Source organism: Heterodontus francisci, chromosome 2 (assembly GCF_036365525.1).
Source record: "Heterodontus francisci isolate sHetFra1 chromosome 2, sHetFra1.hap1, whole genome shotgun sequence".
NCBI lineage: Eukaryota > Metazoa > Chordata > Chondrichthyes > Heterodontiformes > Heterodontidae > Heterodontus > Heterodontus francisci.
The window spans coordinates 71,752,456-71,768,400 of record NC_090372.1 but is presented as its reverse complement, the minus strand read 5'-3'; the positions used below and the strand labels follow the sequence as shown (position 1 = coordinate 71,768,400).

At 42.6% G+C, this 15,945-nt stretch overlaps 1 protein-coding gene across 3 annotated transcripts in view; it reads right to left on the bottom strand.

Annotated features, from left to right (window-relative positions):
• The window catches only part of pde11al (phosphodiesterase 11a, like), a 401,215-nt gene that overhangs the window by 73,293 nt on the left and 311,977 nt on the right, over positions 1–15,945 (bottom strand). For all 3 annotated transcript variants that reach the window (XM_068058983.1, XM_068058992.1, XM_068059001.1), the window contains one exon: positions 5,138–5,228. In XM_068058983.1, coding sequence (XP_067915084.1) covers positions 5,138–5,228 — 91 coding nt within the window. The remainder of the gene's footprint in view (positions 1–5,137; positions 5,229–15,945) is intronic.

Below are 15,945 nucleotides of genomic sequence, written 5' to 3'. Positions count from 1 at the left end.
CGAAAAGTGTTTCTATCTATCTAACATATCAATTCCTTTCAAAATCCTATACCCTTCTCTATTCCAGTGACCACCACCCTAGTTTATGTAAATTCAGCTCATACTCTAACCCTTGGTTTACCGCATTCTGGAGAATCTGTGTGGCAATCTTTCCAATGCCAATATATCCTTTCTAAGTTGTGATGCCCAGAACTGTACAAAGTACTCCAGATGTGCTCTAATGATGGCAATGAATAGCTGTCGCAAAACTTCCCCCCTTTTATAGTCTAGCCCTCTAGTTAAAAAGGCTAACATTCTCTTAAACTTTTGATTTTGTTTTACACCTGACTACTACATTTTAGAGATTTGTGTACATGGGGCCCCTAAATCTCTTTGGAACCTCCACTGTTCCTAGATTTTCATTATTTTAATCATACTCTGACTGATCCGATTTAGGTCCAAAATGGTTGCCCGCACACTTACCTGTGCTGAGATTTATCTGGCATAGTTTTACCATACGATCATACGAAACAGGAGCAGAGGCAGTATATCCTTTCTAAGTTGTGATGCCCAGAACTGTACAAAGTACTCCAGATGTGCTCTAATGATGGTAATGAATAGCTGTAGCAAAACTTCCCCCCCTTTTATAGTCTAGCCCTCTAGTTAAAAAGGATCACATTCTCTTAAACTTTTGATCCAGGCCCATCGAGCCTGCTCCACCATTTAATAAGATCATGGCTGATCTGTTTCTGTCTCGAATTGCACACTCCCATCTACCCCTGATAATCTTTGATTCCCTTGCCTAACAAGAATCTATCTACCTCCGCCTTAAAAATATTCAATGATCCTTCTCCACCCCCTTCTGAGGCAGAGAATTTAAAGTCGCACAACCCTCTGAGAGAAAAAAATTCTCCTTGACTCTGTTCTAAAAAGGTGACCCCCTAATTTTCAAACAGTACCCCATAGCTCTGGACTCACCCACAAGAGGAAAATCATTGTCCCTTGCCTCCCGACCCAACAGTAGTTTTATTTAATATCATGGTGCTTCCTTCTCTTTGTAATTCCATGTGATTTAGGCATTCAAGGACGAGGGTTAAAACCAGTGGACTGCCTGCTGTTGAAACAATTTAATTGCAGTGATGAAGAACAAGGTTTTCTGCTCTTGGGACCGTTGACTTTAGTCACTTGTCACATTGACAACCTTGTTGTATGTTTGGTTCCTGCTATGTCACATGATGCAGGCCAGCTGCACTCTTCCAGGATGGGTTTAGTCAGTGGTATCAACATTAACATACTACTGCAAACCCAGTATTCAGTTCAAAATAGCACTGCATTTATGAAGTTCGGGAATCAGGTTGAAATCAAATAAGGAAATTCTCCAGTTTGGGCTGGTTGCAGATGGATGTACTGACAGTTGTTCATGACACTTTCTTCCTCTTTGCCTTCAATGGCAGTGGCCAGATTTCAGTCATTTTAGTAGGTTCAATAAATTTGATTCTTCCTCCCAACCCATCAAAGCCAATCCGCACTGATCCTTGTTTCTGTGTGGATCCACTCACTTAATATACAGCAGCTTCAAGGGTTAGATATCCAGCAAAATGAATTTACATTGAAGTAATAAAAAAGAATAACAGTTAATTCTAATGCCACAAGCATGGTCTCTCAATGGCTGAACATGTTTAATGACCGTATCAGGTCAGGCATGGTAAAAGGGGCCAAGAATGCACTGTGCTAAAAATGTCTGCCACTTACAGTGATTTCTCTCATATTGTGTTAAGTGTTTGAAACGTTTACCATCAATGCCTAGGACAAAAGCAATGCCCTTTACACTATCGTCTCTCAATGACAATGGGCCTTCACTTACAGCCTTATGTGCATTCACTTCATTAAAAGCGTCACATAGAATCAAATTGCTTGGTGCATGCACTTCTCATCACACCTTTTTGCTGACACCATGGATTTTCCCATGTAATGGTAACTAAAGGTAACCATCATTTTTTGCTTTCTTTTTGAAGGACAGGACAGTCCTTGGGAGACTGCAATAGGTGCAGGAATGTCAAACCTCTGACATCTTAAATCTCACAAAACTGAAACTCTGCATGGAAGTTGTTAGAGACAGGTAGGTTACTTGCTCTGAATTCATTGTTCTGCGCAAACTATTAGAATTCTAATTTCTAAATACAATGAATCATTTAGAAATCTGTGAAGATCCAGCATGGATTTTTGTGACAAATTTCATAGAGTTTTGGAAGATATGACTAATTGTATAGAAAAAGGGAAATCAGCAGTAATCCATTCAGACTGTCAGAAGCTATTTGATAACAGCAATTTACATTTATATAGCTTTAATATTGCAAAACATTCCAATATGCTTCATTAAACATCACCAATTAGGATAGGCAAGCAATATTTGGTCAAACGGTCTTGAAGGAGGTGGAAGGTTAAGGGAAGGAAACGGTGACTTGCAGAAGAGATGAGCTTGAATTTGGGAGACAACAACATGTTTAAGGATTTTGGAGAGGAAAGGGAGGTTGGAGATGGGGATGGTAGTTTGCATGGACAGAGGGGCCAAGGTTGGGTTTTTAATGAGGGGGTGATAACATTTTTGTAAGTGATTAGGACAGTGCTTGAGAGATGAACCAGTTAACAATGTCAATTAGCATGAGAATTAGGAAGGATAATTAAGTGATCTTCAATTCCATTTCAACTAAACTGGTGGAGTATGCATTTTGATTCCATGGACAAGATCAACTTGTAGAAAGCATGGGTGGTGGTGGGGATGGCAGTGGTGTGGAGATGGGAGAGAGACTAGTGGAAGATTGGGGTCCAGGGCTCGGGTAGGTAGAGGCTTGGAGACAGGTTGCCTTGGGCAAGGGGTAGAGAGAAAAGCAGCAGGTGCAACTGAATAAATGGTCTCCAGGCTTAGTGGCAAAAAAGTCCATGAGCTCCTCGCATTTGTTTTTGGAGGTGAGGGTGGAAGAGACAGGCTAAAGGCATTTAAAGAGATAGTAATGGAGAAAGGAAGCCGTATCTTATCTTTGCTCTCTCCGATGGTCCTAGAATAATTGATGTGTTGAGCAGAGGAAAGTGAGGCCCAGTAGAGTTTGATGCAGTCCAAGCAAATTAGGTGATGGATTGCTAAGTACCCGAAAGGTCTAAACTTAGACATGATGCAGCAAAGATGGGGGTCACACCAGAAGGAATGACTGGGATGGGAAATGGTGACTAGTTGGGGACAAGGACATCAAAGATGATGGTGGTGCAGTGATCGGGAAAATCAACAGCTGTGGAGCTACCATAGCAAATGGCAGGTTAAAGACTGGCAGTTAGGAGTTTGAAAGTGACAGTGTAAGTGACCTGGAGGAGATTTTTTCCCCCAGGGGAAGATGTAGAAGGAAGTAGAGTTGGAAAGGGATAGATGCAAGGATATTGTCAGAGATGGCCTTGCCAATGATCAAGACAGTGGGAGCACAGAAGCCATAGGAGATGGTAAGATTGAGGAGATGGTCATGATTATGGGTAGGAGAGATTATATGTTTGGAGAAGTTTCGTGAAGGCAGGACAGTGAACTCAGTAGAGAGAAGGCAAAAGGAACTGGGATGATGATTGAAATCATGAAGATGAGGAATTGCTCACTGCAGAAAAGGCTAAAGGAAGAAAGATGTCTCAACATGCTTGTTGGAAAAAATTAGGCACGTACCCAAATGAAAATATGACAGCATGGAGAGAAGGTTGGTTAACAAGCAGGAAAGTAAAAGTTGGGGTAATTGGGTTGAATTGCTTGGCTTGAAGAAGGGTTAGAAGTGGTGTACCTCAGGGATCACTTTATATGGATGATTTGGACTTGGACAGAGGAAACAGTCTCAAATTTGCTGACGCCACAAAAGTAGGAGATTTGACACACAGGTTGAAGGACGAGGAGTCTTCTGGATGACATAGTTAGCAGAAAGAACAAAGATGTGGCAGATGCAGTTTAATGTGGATAAATGTGACATGACATATTTTGGAGAAAGAACAAGGAATGGGAATATGCAATTAATGAATAGTGTGGATGAACAGAAAGACCTCAAGTTCGAATACATAATCACCTAGAATTTCCACAAGGTTTTTCCCTTGTGAATTTGTGGAATTCCTGGGGAAAAGGCAGAAGTATCTAAAGTAGGATATTTATCACGATTCCACAGTGTTTATTTTAAACAGCTGAAGTTATGACATGAGATCCGGAGAACCTGATAGAAATTCAGAGTCTATGTGTACACAACTAATAAGATTGGGAGTAAAGGACTGATATTTCAGTACCAAGTAAAATCCCCCAGTAAACCTAACGAATAAATTAAAACTGTCATCCATGCAAGTGTACACTTTATTTGCTGACAACATTGCAGATTTCCAACTTATTGGTTTCTGGCGAGCTCATTAGATAAATTAGATAAACTGTTGAAAACGGAGAACCATCTCACCAATTTTGAATTTAAATATATTGCCATGTGTTCGTGTTTGGGAGCTCCCAAGTGATCCTGGATAATTTTTTTTTATTTTTAATAAGCCCTTCTCAAATTCCAGCAAGCGTGAATGGAAAATGGTTGTGACTGTAAAGATGGAAGTAAAGTTTTGTGTGCCAGTGAATGCTTCCTACTAGTTAAACCTGCACATGGATTTCAATAAGAAGAAATATATTTAAATTACAACTTGTAAGAAGTAATGGTTTAGAACCTGTATCACTGTTTCATACATGAATAAAGATTGCTGGTATATGGGGATAACAATTCATCTGATACCGTGCTTTGCTAAAAATTATGATGGCATAAATTATTGGATAACAAACCAATTGTGTGGCACTAATCAACTTGATTCCTGTTAAAGAATCCTCGTAAGCATAAACTTTCATTTGTAATAAAACCCCAGCTTTCCTAGGCTTTTGCTGAGAATGGGCAGTCATGCATATATATTTGATATTAAAGTTAGGCTTAATAATTACCACCCATAAATTCTCATGCTATAAATGCATAAAAGTATAATTTATAAACCATGATATTTTGCAGCTCAGCAACCATGTTTATTAAAAACTGATACCCTTTCCCTGCTTTATATTGCACTTTCAAATAGTGGGATTTTTTTTTCTAAGTTTGCCTAGAGTCAGTGCTTTTGCTATGCTTACCTCGCTCTGCAGTATCATTACAGCATGGTTGAAATGATGGTGCTCCAGAGTGGCTGATGTCCCATACAGCTCTGCTAAAGCAGATCCACTCCTGCAGTAGAATCAAATGATAGAAACTTTAGGAGCTGTCAGAGCTGCAGTGCTAAACAACTTGTGTTTGTGTTAAGGCATGTATCCCCTGTTTCATTACTGCTTTAAAATTTGTGATTTAATGAGAATCAGTAGCTGTAGTTATTCATACAATCTGAACACAAATATATTGAGAACTCATTTGTGCCACATCTGTTCTTCATACTTCTTCACATGTAAAAATGAAATTAAAAGCATGCCAAAAGTTCACAGTAGTTTGCTAAATTATTCAGGAAAGGACTTTGCTGGACACTGCAGTGTAGGTTAACATTACACTACTGAAGGCCACTGCACAGGGGTCAAAGAATTAATTGAATTGGTGCGATGAAGTAAGGTGGGGAGGAGGCTTGTGCACAGCGTAAACACCAACATAGACCAATTGGGCTGAATGAATGTTTTCTCTGCTGTAAATTCCATAGAATTCAGTGAAATCACTAACAGTAAAGAAAACCAAAATTCTCTATAAATTGGGAACATCTTGACATATCCAATGTATCAAATTCATGTGGCAGCTTCAAATACAGATCTCCAGTGAAAGGAAACTTTTTGAATAAGCAGAGTGACAAGATTTTTTACTGTGTTTTTAAAAATGTATTCTTGTTGAAAAGAATCATTCCATTTCTACTGTTGTACCTACAGTATTGCTCATAGAGGTAAAAGTGCTGAACATCATCAATTCTGCTCTCTACCTGCAGTGGCATTGTCAAATATTCCAAAGTCAGGGAGACCACAACTCAAATAAGGGGGGCAGTTTTATGAGCCTAAATTGTTGGGAGGCAACCAGATGGGCACATCTGCTGATAGTGCATGTGGGAAAGCTGGGTGCCTAACACCCATGATATTCCAACCATAACCATGGGTAGCACACACCTAAAATTTATATTTCTGGCGTGAGTAGCAAAGGTTCCCCACTGGCATCAAATACCCATCAAATCACCACCATAGTACATAGCACATTATCATTGATGAATATCCTGGCAAGAAACATTAACTCAACTCTCAACAAAGTTAGAACATTGACATTCTGGTTTCCTATGCAATGAGGTAGATGATAGGATGGCCAGTGAAACACACCTATCACCTGTTTCCATAACATTGTGGTGAATGAGCCTAAGGCACTTAACCGTGTGCCAATGTGGCCCATGGAAACAAATGATACTAGGAGTTAGTGCACAAACTACTCAGTATAGCCTTGAGCAAAATTCAAATTGGAGAGTTCTCCCCATCACATGATTGTTGTTCTCCAGCTGCACCATGCCCATTTGGACTGGGTACTAAAGGGAAGGCCCTAAATGTATAAATTCTCATGCCTGACCTTTCCCCATGTTCTTGTTACCACCCATATGCCCCCTGAACCACCATACCACTCCTGATCCCCTCCCCAAAAGAATGCTGTCAACACTTGAAAACAGAATGCTCTTGGATTGAAAAGAGCTCTCCTGTCTGCTCCCATCTCTTTCTCACGGAACTCCAAAAAACAACTGAAGACACATGAACAGTAGGCAGTGGCGGAGTGGTATTATCACTGGACTAGTAACCCAGAGACCCAGGGTATTTCTCTGGGGACATGGGTTCGAATCCCACCACAGCAGAAGGTGGAATTTGAATTTAATTAATAAATCTGGAATTAAAAGCTAGTCTAATGATGGCTTTGAAACCATTGTCGATTGTTGTAAAAACCCATCTGGTTCACTAATGTCCTTTAGGGAAGGAAATCTGCTGTCCATACCTAGTCTGGCCTACATGTGACTCCAGACCCACAGCAATGTGGTTAACTCTTACATGCCCTCTGAAATGGCCTAGCAAGCCACTCAGTTGTACCTAACCGCTACGAAGTCAATAAAAAGGAATGAAACCGGATGGACCACCCAGCATCAACCTAGGCACCGGAAACAACAACGTCAAACCCAGCCCTTTCGACCCTGCAAAGTCCTCCTTACTAACATCTGGGGGCTTGTGCCAAAGTTGGGAGAGCTGTTCCACAGACTAGTCAAGCAACAGCCTGACATAGTCACACTCACGGAATCATACCTGACAGACAATGTCCCAGACACTGCCGTCACCATCCCCGGGTATGTCTTGTCCCACCGGCAGGACAGACTCACCAGAGGTGGTGGCACAGTGGTATACAGTAAGGAGGGAGTTGCCCTTGGAGTCCTCAACATCGATTCCGAACCCCATGAAGTCTCATGGCATCAGGTCAAACGTGGGCAAGGTAACTTCCGACTGATGACCACCTACCATCCTCCCTCAGCTGATGACTCAGTACTCCTCCATGTTGAACACCACTTGGAGGAAGCACTGAGGGTGCCAAGGGCACAAAGTGTACTCTGGGTGGGGGACTTCAATGTCCATCACCAAGAGTGGCTCGGTAGCACCACTACTGACCAAGCTGGCCGAGTCTTAAAGGACATAGCTGCTAGACTGGGTCTGCGGCAGGTGGTGAGGGAACCAATATGAAGAAAAAACATACTTGACCTCGTCCTCACCAATCTGCCTGCTGCAGATGCTTCTGTCCATGACTGTATTGGGAGGAGTGACCACCGCACAGTCCTTGTGGAGATGAAGTTCCACCTTCACATTGAGGATACCGTCCGTCGTATTGTGTGGCACTACCACCGTGCTAAATGGGATAGATTTCGAACAGATATAGCAATGCAAAACTGGGTATCCATGAGGCGCTGTGGGCCATTAGCAGCAGCAGAATTGTACTCAACCACAATCTGTAACCTCATGGCCCGGCATATCCCCCACTCTACCATTACCATCAAGCCAGGAGACCAACCCTGGTTCAATGAAGAGTGGAGGAGGGCATGCCAGGAGCAGCACCAGGCATACCTCAAAATGATGTGTCAACCTGGTGAAGCTATAAACACAGGACTATCTGCGTGGCAAACTGCGTAAGCAGCGATAGACAGAGCTAAGCGATCCCATAACCAACGGATAAGATCTAAGCTCTGCAGTCCTGCCACATCCAGCCGTGAATGGTGGTGGACTATTAAACAACTAAGTGGAGGAGGTGGCTCCACAAATACCCCCATCCTCAATGATGGGGGAGCCCAGCAAATCACTGCGAAAGATAAGGCTGAAGCATTTGCAACAATCTTCAGCCAGAAGTGCCGAGTTCATGATCCATCTCGGCCCCCTCCTGAAGTCCCCAGCATCACAGATGCCATACTTCAGCCAATTCGATTCACTCCGTGTGATATCAAAAAACGACTGAAGGCACTGGATACTGCAATAGCTATGGGCCCTGAGAATATTCCGGCAATAGTACTGAAGATCTGTGCTCCAGAACTTGCCGCGCCCCTAGCCAAGCTGTTCCAGTACAGCTACAACACTGGCATCTACCCTGCAATGTGGAAAATTGCCCAGGTATGTCCTATACACAAAAAAACAGGACAAGTCCAACCCAGCCAATTACCGCCCCACCAGTCTACTCTCAATCATCGGTAAAGTGATGGAAGGTGTCATCAACAGTGCCATCAAGCGGCACTTGCTTAGCAATAACCTGCTCAGTGACGCTCAGTTTGGGTTCCGCCAGGGCCATTCAGCTCCTGACCTCATTACAGCCTTGGTTCAAATATGGACAAAAGAGCTGAACTCAAGAGGTGAGGTGAGAGTGATGGCCCTTGATATCGAGGCAGCATTTGACCGAGTTTGGCATTAAGGAGCCCTAGAAAAACTGAGGTCAATGGGAATCAGGGGGAAAACCCTCTGCTGGCTGGAGTCATAACTAGCACAAAGGAAGATGGTTGTGGTTGTTGGAGGTCAATCATCTGAGTTCCAGGACATCACTGCAGGAGTTTCTCAGGGTAATGTCCTCGGCCCAACCATCTTCAGCTGCTTCATCAATGACCTTCCTTCAATCATAAGGTCAGAAGTGGGGATGTTCGCTGATGATTGCACAATGTTCAGCACCATTCGCAACTCCTCAGATACTGAAGCAGTCCATGTAGAAATGCAGCAAGACTTGGACAATATCCAGGCTTGGGCTGATAAGTGGCAAGTAATATTTGCACCACACAAGTGCCAGGCAACGACCATCTCCAACAAGAGAGAATCTAACCATCTCCCTTTGACATTCAACGGAATCACCATCGCTGAATCCCCCACTATCAACATCCTGGGGGCTACCATTGACCAGAAACTGAACTAGAGTAGCCATATAAATACCGTGGCTACAAGAGCAGGTCAGAGGCTAGGAATTCTGCAGTGAGTAACTCACCTCCTGACTCCCCAAAGCCTGTCCACCATCTACAAGGCACAAGTCAGGAGTGTGATGGAATACTCTCCACTTGCCTGGATGGGTGCAGCTCCAACAACACTCAAGAAGCTCTACACCATCCAGGACAAAGCAGCCCACTTGATTGGCACCCCATCTACAAACATTCACTCCCTCCACCACCGGCGCACAGTGGAGCAGTGTGTACCATCTACAAGATGCACTGCAGCAACGCACCAAGGCTCCTTAGACAGCACCTTCCAAATCCGCGACCTCTACCAATTAGAAGGACAATAGCAGCAAATGCATGGGAACACCACCACCTGCAAGTTCCCCTCCAAGTCACACACCATCCAGACTTGGAACTATATCGCCATTCCTTCACTGTCGCTGGGTCAACATCCTGGAACTCCCTTCCTAACAGCACTGTGGGTATACCTACCCCAAATGGACTGCAGCAGTTCAAGAAGGCAGCTCACCACCACCTTCTCAAGAGCAATTAGGGATGGGCAATAAATGCTGGCCAGCCAGTGATGCCCACATCCCATGAATGAATTTTTAAAAAACTTGACACATGCTAATGCCTGAGCAGTAGAAACAAAGTGCAACAACATTACCAATACACCCTGGGTAGAAGGGCCATCTCCACGTATCTATTCCCTGGCCATTCCACGGGTAGGGCAGTATCAGTCAATGTGGTAGATAATACCTCTACAATTTCTGTGCTCGGGGATTCTCCTCTTGTGCTTTCTTTACACAGCAAAACTATGGAGACCGACTTCACCCAATCATTACCTCACTATTGTTTGAACGGCACAAATACAAAAGATGTAATTGAACCATCTGCCCAAGCTAGGCCAAGCACTAAGATCTTTAGCTTCCCACATTCCCGACATTGATCAGCTCTTAAACATTCCAATGCTGGTACCTGGCCAAAGCAAGGAAAACATGGTGACCTTGGCTGCCAGGTGTCTTGTCTAAGATTCAAGGCACTATTCTTTTCTCTGCCCTCTTTATGGGCCTCTTGAATTCTGCTAAAGTATTTAGCTTTTAGTTCTCATGCAGCAGGTTGCTTGTTTTCATGCTCTGCTAGATTTAAGCTGAAGTTCACCCTTTGATGATCTGGTCAATGAAGGCCCAAATCACAATTTCCCATCATGTCACCTTTCAACTGCTTTTACCCATTGTGCATCACAAGCAGGAATAAAATTAAGTGTAACAATGAAATTAAAGAAATGTATAGCCAGTCATTAGCAGTTCATGAGCAAGAACACACAAAGTAGGGTGTAATGTATTCCTATATTGTGAGCATGCCCAGTGCATGAAGATTATATAAAGCATATAAGATGACCATCTTACCATCTGTCTCTCTTTACAAGTTCCTCCCAATATATAACTGATTTTGGTAATGAAATCAGATTAAAGTACATTTTCTTTTCAGCAAACAGCAGTACAGACCATGATGAACAAAATAAGTTAGCTCCCAGTGATCTAACTGCGAGGATGGTGAAGATTTTCGACTAGATTGTGTTGAGCCTTATTATGTCTGTAAATGTGTAGTTGCACTCAGCTGAATGGATTCTGCAGGGTTCTAATGTTCATCTGATTCAACTACTGATTGCACTGGCTCTGGATAGTTTGTTCTGATTAGGCTGACTTAGCTTCTGTAACACTGTTCCAGCCAGCCACAGTAAAATGTTTGCTGGGTCACTGTTACATTTCAAAATGGGGGAAATGGCTGTGCCCATGGATACATTGGAAGGCTAGGAATTTGGACAGAGCTCAGTTCAGACATTGAAAGAATGGACATGTTCTTTAGAGCTAATAATATATTAGAACTTGAAGGTGGAAGAGGCCCAGACTCAGAACAAGGCAATTCTTGATCGTAAGTAAGCAATTTTGCTAACTGAGATTGGCCTGGAAGTGTATGGCACTCTAACAAACCTTCTTGCTCCCAACAAGGTAAAAAAATGTGTCATTCAAAATAATTATTACCAAGTTGGAGGAACATTTTAATCCTAAACCACTAGAGGTAGCAGAAAGCTACAAAGTTGGAACCAGAAACTAGAGAAGTGGTGAACAGTTGGCAAGTACATTGTGGCACTGAAGAATTTATCATTTCATGGCAACTTTGGTACATTCTTAGACTGTACTTTACGAGACAGATTCGCATGTGGATTGGTGGATGAAAGAAACCAGCTGAAGTTACTAAACACACAAAATCTTATGTTTGAGCTGGCATGTAAGATTGCTTTTACCATGGAGATGGCACCAAAGAATGCTCGGGAATTTCATCCTATGCAAATGACTAGTACAAGTTCTGTCCACTGTCAGAAGTCTAAAGTGGGGAGACCTGATCAGAAGAGGGCTGTTGATAAAAGTTTAATGACTTGTTATTGCTGCAATGCCAACTACATGGCACAGGCAGGTCAATACAGAAATGCCAAGTGCTTTAATTGCCAAAAGAAAGGCCATTTTGCAACTGAGCGCACAGTTCAGTGTAAACCTACTCTGGTGAGGCGTTAGAAACGTATGGACAAATGGAGGGCAATGCCCAATGTAAGGGAAAGTCCTCAAGTTACCCATTGTTGTAGTAAAATATGTCAACTAACCAACGTTAATGGGCAAAGACTGGCTTTGTAAGCTGAAGTTAGACAGGAAGCATGTTTTCCAAGTTGAGACGACCAAGAAGCTTGATCAGCTATTGAATAATTACAGGAACATTTTTGAGGACAACTATGAAGGTATAATCAGTGTGAAAGCACACATCCAAATTAGGCCTGATGCAAAACCAGTATATTGCAAGGCTAGGCCAGTTCCTTATGCTCTCAAAACCCAGATTGAAAAGGAACTAAAGAAGCTAGAGAGGAATGGTGTGCTGGTGAAAACTGACTACTGTGATTGGGCAATGCCAATTCTAGTCGTGCTTAAGTCAGATAAAACCGTAAGACAATGTGGGGACTGCAAAGCCACAATCAACCAGGCAGTGGATGATGAGCAGTTTCCACTAACAACCTCTCAGGATTTGTATGTGGAGTGAATGGGATCCAAGCTATTCATGAAGTTGGATTTGTCCAATGCTTATGCACAGCTCAATGTGGATCGAGAGAGTCAGCAGTTTCTCACGATAAACACACACATGGGCTTATACTGCTACATGAAGCTGCTCTATGATGTGATGTCTTCTCTAAAAATCTTCCAAGCAACAATGGATAAAATTTTGCAAGGTGTGCCGCATTGTTTGTGTAATTAGGATGATGTGTTGATTGCGACCACAACAGAGGAAAAGAATCTTCAAGTGTTGAATGAAGTGTTAAAAGGGCTAAATGATCACAATGTGAAGTTGGAAAAGAGCAAGTGTGCCTTCAGGCAATCTGAGGTAGTGCACCTTAGCTTGAAAATCAATGAAAAAGGACTACAGCCCGTGAAAGAGAAGACAGTCAATGCCCCAAAGCCAAAAGATGTGTCTGAACTTAGACCTTTTCTAGGCATGGTCCAATACTACTCAGGATTTCTGCCTGAGCTTGCAACAGTGTAACAATCCATGACATGAGTTGTTGAAGAAAGATGTGAAATGGGAATGGTCTAAAGCACAACAAGATGCTTATTATGCATGTAACAGAAGATTGACCAATGATGTATTAATCATTCGTTAGGACACAAATTGTGACCTGAAGCTAGTACGTGATGTTTCAAACTATGGAGTTGGAGCAGTGATCAGTCATGTCATGGATGATGGTCAACAGAAGCCCATAGCATTCATGTCACATACCCTGACGAAGAGTGAACATAACTACGTGAAGATAGAAAAGGAAACAAAAACAAAAAGTGCTGGAAATACTCAGCAGGTCTGGCAGCATCTGTGGAGTGAGAAACAGAATTAACATTTTAGGTCTCTGACCTTTCATCAGAACAGGCAAAGGTTAGAAATGTAATAGGCTTTGAACAAGTAGAAAGGGGGAGGGGGAAGAAGAACAAAAGGGAAGGTGTGTGATAGGACAGAGGGCAGGAGAGATTAAATGACAAAGATGTCATTAAACATTGGCAAAGGGAGCACTAACAGTTGTATTAAAAGACAAAGCATTAGTCTAGAGAGAGTGTTAATGGCAGAATAATGAACAGCCCTGTCCAAATGCAAAAACCTGAAAACAAGTTTAAGACAGGCCCATGGTTAAAAAATAAAATTAAGTAAAATAAAATAAAAAGGCACTCATGCATAGAAAAGGAAACGCTTGGAATCATCTTCGGAATCAAAGAATTTTAACAGTTTTTGTTGGGTAGAAACTTTACACTAGTTACAGATCATAAACCCCTAGTAGATATTCTGGGTTCAAAGTCTGCAATACTGACAATGTTCGCATCAAGGGTGCAGCGGTGGGCTGTACCTATCTGACAATACGACGACAACATTGAATATCGTAATTCAAAGCAGAATGCTACAGCTGACACACTGTCACATTTGCCACATAAAGACTCAAAAGTAGGCTGTGAAGGTGTAATCTTCACAATAAGAGTTGTGGATGAGGAATTTCCAATCACTGCAATGGAAACTGCAGCTGAAACTCAGGAAGACCTAGGGCTGTATTTTGTTCCCAGCCGACGTCAAGTTCCGTGCTGGGGGAGGGCCGGAGAATTGGAGCGGCAGCAGCCACCACGGAACCTGACGCCAGGATTGCCAGGCCTGATCTTCCTGGCAGCGGGAAAGCTTCATTGCGGCCCCTCTGCCACTCTGTGATAGGACCCGAGTTAACATATTTAAATTACATATTTGCATGGATTAATATGCAAACTGCAGCGATCTTACATTCAGTTCCCGATCTCAGGGCGGCATGCGGCACTCACATGCCTTCACTTTCCTGTCAGGGAAAAGCTGGCGCCACCAAGGTGGCCAAGGGGTGAACTCTGCACTCTGATGGATATGAGGGGGAGAAGGGGTGAACTCTGTGTTATGGTGTGCTGTTTGCAGGGCTGGTGGCCTTTTAAAGATGGTACCAGCACCTTTCCTTCAACAGTTGACATGGTGAATGGCGTCGCCGAGGCTGGCCCCGCCACATGATCGGGGGGAGCAGCCGCCATCAATATGTAAAGTGGCCTCCCGCCACTTAATTGCAGTGGTTCGGCCACGTGGGTCCCGTGGGGGACGGCCACCATGTTCCACGCCTGCTGCCGCTCTGAGCCCCTAGTTTTTAAAAAAGTCCACAAACAGACTTTGCATGGTTGGACAGAGTTTGACCAGTTAATAGATAAGGAACTGAAAACGTTCCACAATTGACATAATGAGTTGTCATGTGAACGGGGATGCTTTAAGTGGGGTCATGAAGAACTCGGTACTACCACTCCAAGAGACAAGATTCTGGCATAACTTCATACCGAACACATAGTTAGCAATCTGTAGCCAGAAGTTTTGTTTATTGACTTGTTCTAGACTGTGATATAGAATCACTGGTTAGCGAATGTACCATTTGTCAAAACTGCAGAAATAAACCACCAAAAGCTCCTTTACACCATGGTCATCGGTGACTATCCATTTCAAAAAGTGCATGTAGACTTCTGAAAAAAGAAATTTCTTGGTGATTATTGACAATCACTCGAAGTAGATCGAAGTAAAGCATATGGGTCAAAATACCAATACTGAAAGAACAATAGACAAGATACAGTCCATTTTTTACCAGAGGAGCTTATCTCAGATAACAGTCCTTCAACTTTCTTCTGCTCTGTTTCAAAATTTCATAAAGCAAAATGGCATCAAACATACTTTACTCCTCCAGATCATCCAGCATCAAATGGAGCAGCAGAAAGATCTGTGAGAATAGTCAAAGAAGCACTCAAGAAACAAGTGCTTCATGGATGTTAAAGTTTCAGCATGAAACAGAGGTTAACTATTTTTCTGCTTAAGTATAGAACAACTCTACACTCAACTATAGGGTATACATCTGCTGAGCTCTTAATGAAGTGAAGATTAAGAACATGTTTGAGTTCCAGGAGAAATTAACATGTTTGTGTTCTGAGCCCCCCTCACAAGTCACACAGTAGGAGACGGGAAATGTAGTAGAGATTTGTGGTACTAAGAGATACCTAACTGAAAATGGTGGGCAAATGAGAAGTATTCACGTAGATCTCATCATCCCAGCGAGGGATGATCCAAAACTTGAGCATGACCATATTTAATAACGAGCTTTTGCCAGAGTGTGAGCCAGTTCAGACTTCAGTGTCTGAAGTACCAGTTTCAGCAAAAAAACCAAGATCTTCTGTAAGTCCTGAACTGAAACCAGACAGTCCAAAACCCGACTCTACACCAAAAACTGTGAGATCAGGAAGCCTTCACAAACCAGTTGTTGGACTTGATTTATAGATATTGTTGAGAGAAAAATCGTCAGTTGGTTTTGAATTTGTATAATTAGTGTACCTGTAAATAGTTTACTAAGTTTTTTAAAAAAGTGGTAAGCAGTGGAAT